At 36.3% G+C, this 7,583-nt stretch overlaps 1 protein-coding gene across 1 annotated transcript in view; it reads right to left on the reverse strand.

Annotated features, from left to right (window-relative positions):
* Positions 1 to 7,583, reverse strand: part of DNAH5 (dynein axonemal heavy chain 5) — a 293,673-nt gene that overhangs the window by 189,056 nt on the left and 97,034 nt on the right. The window contains exons 29-30 of the mRNA XM_044681991.1: positions 6,941 to 7,140; positions 4,439 to 4,592 (exon numbers count right to left, since the gene is read on the reverse strand). Of these exons, the coding sequence (XP_044537926.1) occupies positions 4,439 to 4,592; positions 6,941 to 7,140 (354 nt within the window). The remainder of the gene's footprint in view (positions 1 to 4,438; positions 4,593 to 6,940; positions 7,141 to 7,583) is intronic.

Here is a 7,583-nt window from a genome sequence, read left to right on the forward strand (position 1 = left end):
AATCAACCCCATGTGACAGCAGAGCCTTGGAGTTAGTTATAAGGGAACAGAGAGGGGGACCTGGAACTTCAGGACCCTACTTACAGTCATGTGGCAACAGAGCCTTGGGAATATATGGGAGCAGTGACAGGGATTTAGAATTATAGTAACCTACTCAGTCCCAAATAGCAACAGAGTGCATGAGATGGCAGAACCCAGAGCAGGTGATCAGGAAAGAAGGGATCAAACCAGCCTACAAAACAAAGAGGGAACTGGTAGTATGGGGTGCTGAATATAGCTGGACAAAACAACTGCTAACATCCACAGAGAAAGCCAACAGGGTCACTTCTTGGCAGACACACTGTGAGGAAAAGCATAGTCAGTCCTACCCCAAGTACCAGAGAAGAGTATTCTGCAATCTTGGAGCAGTGTGACCCCTGCCCCAGGAAAAGAAATACATAACAAATAACTAAGGTAATGAAAACAACAACTAGTAAAATGACCAAAAGGCAAAAACAAAAAAACCCAACTATAGAAACTTACTTTAATGACAGGGAAGACCAAAGTATGAACTCTGAAGAGGACAACAATATCAAAAAAGGAATATGTGAAGTCTCAAAGGAAAGGGTGAAAAGATGTCGGGCCCCAAAAGAACCCCTAGAAGAGCTTTAAAAGAAGGTGAAAAAATAACAAATAATAAAAGAATTGACAGAAAAATTCGCCATTTGGGGGAGGAATTCACTGAAGAAATTAACTCCATAAAAACTAAAATAGGCCAAAAGGGAAATGAAGCACAAAAATCCATGAAAAAACAAACTTCCTAAAGAATAGACTGGACCAAATAGAAATGGAGACAAAAAGAGAAAAACACTAAAGAAAACAATTCTTTAAAGAGTAGGATTGCCCAAAGAGAAAAGAAAACATAAAAATTCAAGGAAGAAAATAATTCCTTAAAAATTAGAATTGGTCAAAAATAAGCTAATGAAACCATAAGACATCAAGAAACAAGAAGATATTTTTTAAATGAAAAAATAGAAGAAAATCTAAAATACCTCACTGGAAAAGAGACCAAACTGGAAAATAGATCCAGGAAGGATAATCTAAAAATCATTAGAATACCCGAAAGTCATGATAAAAAAAATTATTTAAAGAGCCTAGACATCATATTACAAAAATTCATCAGGGGAGTGTAAATTGATATCCTCAGACAAGAGGGGAAAATAGAGATTGAAAGAATCCATCAATTGCTTCCTGAAAAAAAAATAACATACCTGAGGACTATTGTAGCCAAATTCCAGAACTACCAGGACAAGGAAAAAGTACTATAGGCTGCCAGAAGGAAACAATTTAAATATTGAGGAGTCATAGTCAGGATTACATAGGAACTAGAAGCTTCTACATTAAAGGGCAGAAGGCATGGAACACAATATTTTGAAAGACAAAAGATCTAGATCCTAGGACAACAACCTAGAATTACATACCTGGAAAACTGAGCATAATTTTCAAGGGGGGAAAATTGACATTTAATAAAATAAAGGAATTTTAGATTTTCCTGACCAAAAAGCCAGAGATGAAAAGAAAATCTGATGAGTAAATTCAAAATTTAAGAGAAGTATAAAAGAGTAAAGTGAAAAATAGTTTTGATAAAGCTGAATTGAGTACATTCATATGTGGATAGGTGACAATTGACAATATTAAGACATTTATAATACTTGAAAAGGTAAAGTAATTAAAGTATGCAAGATATCTAAAGTACTTAAGATACTTAAGAACTTTATCACTATTAGAGCAATGAAAAAGAGTATGCATGAAAAAAGGAAGAAAACTAAATAAGATGAACTAATATTTTAAAAGATGGAGGGAAATAGGAGGGAGGAACATATGGAGAAAAAAAGGAGGGATAGAAGGAGGTAAATCATTTCTCATTAAGAAGTACATTAGTTAATATGGAAATAGGTCTTGATCAATGATACATGTAAAACCCAGTGGAATTGTGCATTGGGTATGGGGGAAGGGGGACTTGGATAGAGGGAAAAACATGAATCATGTAACCATGGGGAAATATTCTAAATAAAAAAAAAATTTAAAGAAGTACATTAGTGGGGGCAGCTGGATAGCTCATTAAGAGCCAGACCTAGAGTCGGGAGGTCCTAGGTTCAAATCTGCCCTCAGACACTTCCCAGCTATATGACCCTGGACAAGTCACTTCACCCCCATTGCCTTGCCCTTACCACTCTTCTGCCTTGGAACCAATACATATTATTGACTCCAAGATGGAAAGTAAGGGTTTAAAAAAATTTTTTTTTAAAAAAAGAAGTACATTAGTAACAAATAAAGTGGAAGAGAAGGAGGCAGGTAGCTATGACTGAACTTTATTCTCATCAGAACTAGCTGAAAGTGGGAACAACATCAGTCAACTATAGAAACAGGAAGTTATCAGAGTAAGAAATTTAAATTATCCATAGTCATATGAAAAAATGCTCCAAATCATTATTAATTAGTGAAATGCAAATTAAAACAACTTTCAGCACTTCACAAATACTAGATTGGCTACCATAAACAAAAAGGAAAATTATAAATGTTGGAAAGGATGTGGGAAAATTGGAGCACCAATACATTGTTGGTGAAACTATGAGTTGACACCACCATTCTAGAGAGCAATATGAATCCACACTCAAAGGGCCACAAAACTATGCATGCCCTTTGACCCAACAATATCACTACTGCGTCTGTATCCCAAAGAGATCCAAGATAAAGGAAAAGAACCCACCTGTACCAAAATATTTTAGCAGCTCTTTTTGTAACAAAGAATTGGAAACTGAGGGGTTGTCCATCAGTTGGGAAATGGATGAACAATTTGTGGTATGTGGTTTTAATGGAATACTATTGACCATAAGGAATGATGAACAAGGTGAGTTCAGAAAAATCTGGACTAATATGAACTAAGGCAAAGTGAAGGGAGCAAAACCAGGAGAACGATGTATATAGTAAGAGAAATATTATACAATTATCAACAATAAAGAACTAAAACATTATCAGCAAAACAAGTATCCAAGATAATCCCAAGGGAATCATGATGAAAATGACATCTATTGGCAATGAAGGAATGGTTGAGGTCTGAATGCAGATCAAAGGATGCCATCTTCCACTATATTTCCTTCATGAGATTTCTATTGTATGTTGTTATGATGATAATAACAGATATTTTGGAGAAGCAGATAAATGTGTCTGGGCCAAGTAGACCTTCAAGTCACAACCACTGATTGACAGGCTTTCAGTGAGGAAAGGAGGGGGTTAGACACTCCTGGATCTCAAACCCCTCCCCCATAAACAGTTGCTGGTTTCAGTTGGAAGATGGAGACTGGATAAGATTCTTCTGCTAAGTTTCTGTTATGGCTGAACCCCAATGATGTTCCCTTTCTTTAATTTATATTCCTCACAGGTCTGATAGAGGAATAAGTAGAAGCTAGCTATCTAACTGATGAGGACAAAGACAAATGATCTTCTTAAAACTGGCAGCAGACAGGATTCAAACTAGATGTCCAGACTGAGTTGTGAGTATTCCCCCAAATAATTTCCAGGCACAGATTTGAGGGTATAGCTTATATTAGGAAGTATCCAGGAAAACTAAAGAGGTTAATGAAGGGTTTTGGATAAGGAAAGGTGACCCTGAACTATTAAGTTGAAGGTGCCCTTCCCCCCCCCCAGAGGGGATGAAGGCACTTAACTAAAACTGGCTCTCTTACTATTAATGAATATTTTACTCTCTAATGACTAAATCTTTGTTGTATTGAAGTTGATAAAGATCAACCCTATTAAACAGGCTAACCCTCGTGTAGAAACCACAATGGCTTATGCCACAATGGCCACTCAAGTGATCCCCAAGTCTGGAGTAGTAAGCAGAGTGTCTGCTCCACCAAACAACTGTCTCAACCCTTCTCAACTGCCCCCTCACCCAAAGTTCTCCAGGTGGGGTCCCCTGGAATTCTGGGTGAGGCTGTCCCTGTATCTTTGCAGGGATTCCATGCTTTCCATCTCCACATAACAATGTGTGATATGCATCTTCTATCACGACCTCAGCAATATGGAAAGGCATACTACATGAAAGTACAGGTACAATCTATATCAAGCTATTCACCACCTACCAGGAAGCTATTTTAAACCCAAATTTTAAAATGTCAAACAATTGTCAAAAAGTATTTCTACATTAAAAAGAAAAAATAAAATAAAAATTTCTGAAGATTCATATCAGTCATCTAAGTGCTCCCTACTTTTTTTATTTTCCTTCATTCCCAGCTTCTACCCACCTACCCACATTTTCCACTTCCCTGTCTCCTTCCTCTACCCCATAAACAGACAGGAGGGGGACTGGTGGATAACAGTCTTAACTACTTTTCTTTACAAGGTATTTTTCAGTATTTCCTATTTCTGGAAAAAAAAAAACATAAACATTAGCAACCTTAGGCAGTTGTTTGGCGATGTCTCCTCCCACAAAGACAGCTTCTAAATAGATCCACAGGTTCTGCACAGTCATCCAGTTTTCTATGATGTCAGTTGTGTTGGAAAGGTACTGTACCCATTTTTGAATTTGTGCCTTGAATGGAGTGTTATACCTAAAAGAAGAAATATTCTCAAATCTGCATTTTTTTAAATCAAAAGGTTAAAAAAAAATCCTACTTGCTCATGCATCTAATTTGCCATGGGACTAATTAATCAGCAGCATACAGTCCTCTAGCACCTTTTTTTTTTTCTAATAGTGATTTGCCCCTTTATCAGACTGGGAAATGTTTAACCTGTGAACTGTGGAGTGTTGGGGTCATAAAGTATTTTAGGGAGTACCCTAATCATTTTCATACATGAGGAAACTGATGCCCAGAGAATCTAAGAATTTGGTCCCATAGATGGGAACTGGTTAAGTAAGGGTGTCAGTCTATCTTTTTTTATTGCAAATCCTTCTCTAAGCCATGTTGCTTCAAGTGGGTCTCTTGATATTTTCAAGTGGATTTTACTCTTCAACAACTTATGAAGTCAGATTTCCCAATATGACTGCTACTGAAGAGGGGGAAAAAATCTTTATTTCCTTTTTATTTGGAACAACTAAGAGTTGAAAACTATGCAGGGCAGCACTTCTCAGGCAAGTTATTTCCCCTGGGAATATTGAATTTGGTCTGCTTAGGGCTGGCTGCAAAGTACAGGGAGTCCTAAATGGATGAATAGGAAATGATATACTTGAGAGAGCAAAAAAAAAACCCACCAACTTACTTAGAAATGGTCTATAGCAAGGGCAGTGAAACCTTTTTTCCAAGCACCGATGACAGATTCATATAATCGCAAGTTGATGGCTATAGAAATCAATTGACTTTTAATTTCATTAGTTTTTTTTTTTGAGGGGGTGGTATGGGGAACAAAAGTATTTGTTTATCTGATTTCAAAATTAAAAATAGGAAAGCTAAATACTTCTCTAATAAATATAATAAATTGTATGTCAGGAGTTCTTAACTATGGATCTTCAAAAAGGTTATAGTTATATTTCAGGGGATCCTTGAACTTAGATAGGAAAAATTTTATTTTTATTTTCATGAACCTCTAACTGAAATTTAGCATATCTTTCAAAAAATGTTATTCTGAGAAGGGATCTATATACTTTACTTGAATGCCAAAGGAATCCATGATGCAAAAAATATTAAGAAACAATTTAGAATTAAGAAACAATTAAGAAACAAAAATAAGGAAAAAAAGAAACAATTTAGGGTATGTTTTAAGTCAAATTAGATACAATTAATGATATTGTAAGTGAGAGGAATAAAAGGAAAAGAAAGGGGAAAGGACGACAAATCATTGGGATAGAAGGTGGGGGGAATACATAGAAATAAAAAGTAATTGAGAAGCATACCTAAATTGAGAGTGGAAAGAGCCACCCAGTATGTTTTGAAGAGTATTTATAAACTATTTGATCTGTTCATATCTTCCTATTACGACTGGAAGATATGAATACAGCAAATAGTTCTGAGATGCTAATTAGTTGATCCCTTCTTTCAGCTCTTGAACTACTCTTTATCTTTAAACCTTCAGACTATGTGCTGAATAGCTTAGCCTATCTAGTGGGAAATTATTTTTGTGGTGATATAGCACTACCTGTGTTTCTTCAGCAGAAATGTTGAATACTCCTCACTTTAAAACCCCATGCCAATATTTTCTCCCCAAACTGTTCAAGACTAGTGTTTTCTTCACCCAGTTATCTATTTCACAAGTCAGTTACATTCTTGGCAGACTGAATTTAACACAACAATTTTATGGAACAGAGTCCATAGATTTAATACATAGTCATATTTAATAATGATTAAGAAGAACGTGGACTTTCTGATATCTTTAACTCACTGCAAAAATAACTTTATAAGATGAAAATAAAAATTTTAACAGCAGCCCTAAAGATAGAAGATATACAAATATTCTTGAATTTAGGATAGAATTAAATTATCTTGCCTATCATGTCATGACCTTATGAAGACCTAGTTTAATCCAGGGAGATAGTGTGATAGGGTAGAAAGATTACTGACTTGGGAGTAAGGTGGTTCAAATCCTGCCTCTGACTCTTGGTTTGTATGACCTTAGCTAAATTTCTTCATCTCCCTAAGCCCAAGTTTCCTCAACTGTAAAAGTAAAGAAATGCCCTCTGAGTTCCCTTTCAACTCTAAACTTTTGATCCTATTAGTGGATGTACTAATTTTGTGCTATGTTCTTTTTGGAATAGGGTCTTTCAGAGAATCCAATCCTTGCAGGATAATGATATTAAAATGGCACAAACTGAAGTATCATTGAAAGCACACTAGCATTAAAATTAATGTTTGAAATAGTCAATGAATACTTGACACCTGGGAGGGTCTTATGAAAATTTTCATTTCCCTTGAATCTTTTGTTTTTGCATTTTTTACCTCTCATGAAAAGAAGATGACTTTGTTACCTGTTACTCATTAAGGAGCCCAGCATCATCAAGCTGTCTTCCATGCTAGCTATAATTTCTGCTGTGCTATCTCCTCTTAAGAGTAGTTCACCACGGGTTTTAAAACTGGCAAATGTAAAGGTTTTGTTGTCCCATTCAGTAATTATTTGTTTCAGTTTTTGTTCAATGTCCTTCTCCTTCACTGCACTTATACAAATGTCCTGTCAAAATAGAAAACATTCACTCTAAAAACAAAACCTTTTAATATATCACAAAATTTTGATTCACAAAGACATGGCAAGGAGGTGACTGTTTTTTCTAAAACTAAAGCAGTGGAATCCATATCGTGGCAGGTTCTACCATGCTGCAAAGTTGGTGAGATAGATCCTGGCCATGGAAAACTTGTCTGTCACCTGAGGCCCAGCCTATCTACATTTCAGAGGCAGATAGAAAGAGACAGAGAGAGACAGAGACAAAGAGAGAGACAGAGAGAGACAGAGGAGAGGAGGGTAGAGGAAAAGAAAAGAGAGGAGAGGAGAGGAGAGGAGAGGAAAGGAGAGGAGAGGAGAGGAGAGGAAAGGGGAGAGGAGGAAAGGAGAGGAGAAGAAAGAAAAGAGAAGAGGAAAGGAAAGGAGAGGAGAATAAAGAGGAGAGGAGAGGAGAG

This window comes from Gracilinanus agilis, chromosome 1, assembly GCF_016433145.1.
Source record: "Gracilinanus agilis isolate LMUSP501 chromosome 1, AgileGrace, whole genome shotgun sequence".
NCBI classification, from domain to species: domain Eukaryota; kingdom Metazoa; phylum Chordata; class Mammalia; order Didelphimorphia; family Didelphidae; genus Gracilinanus; species Gracilinanus agilis.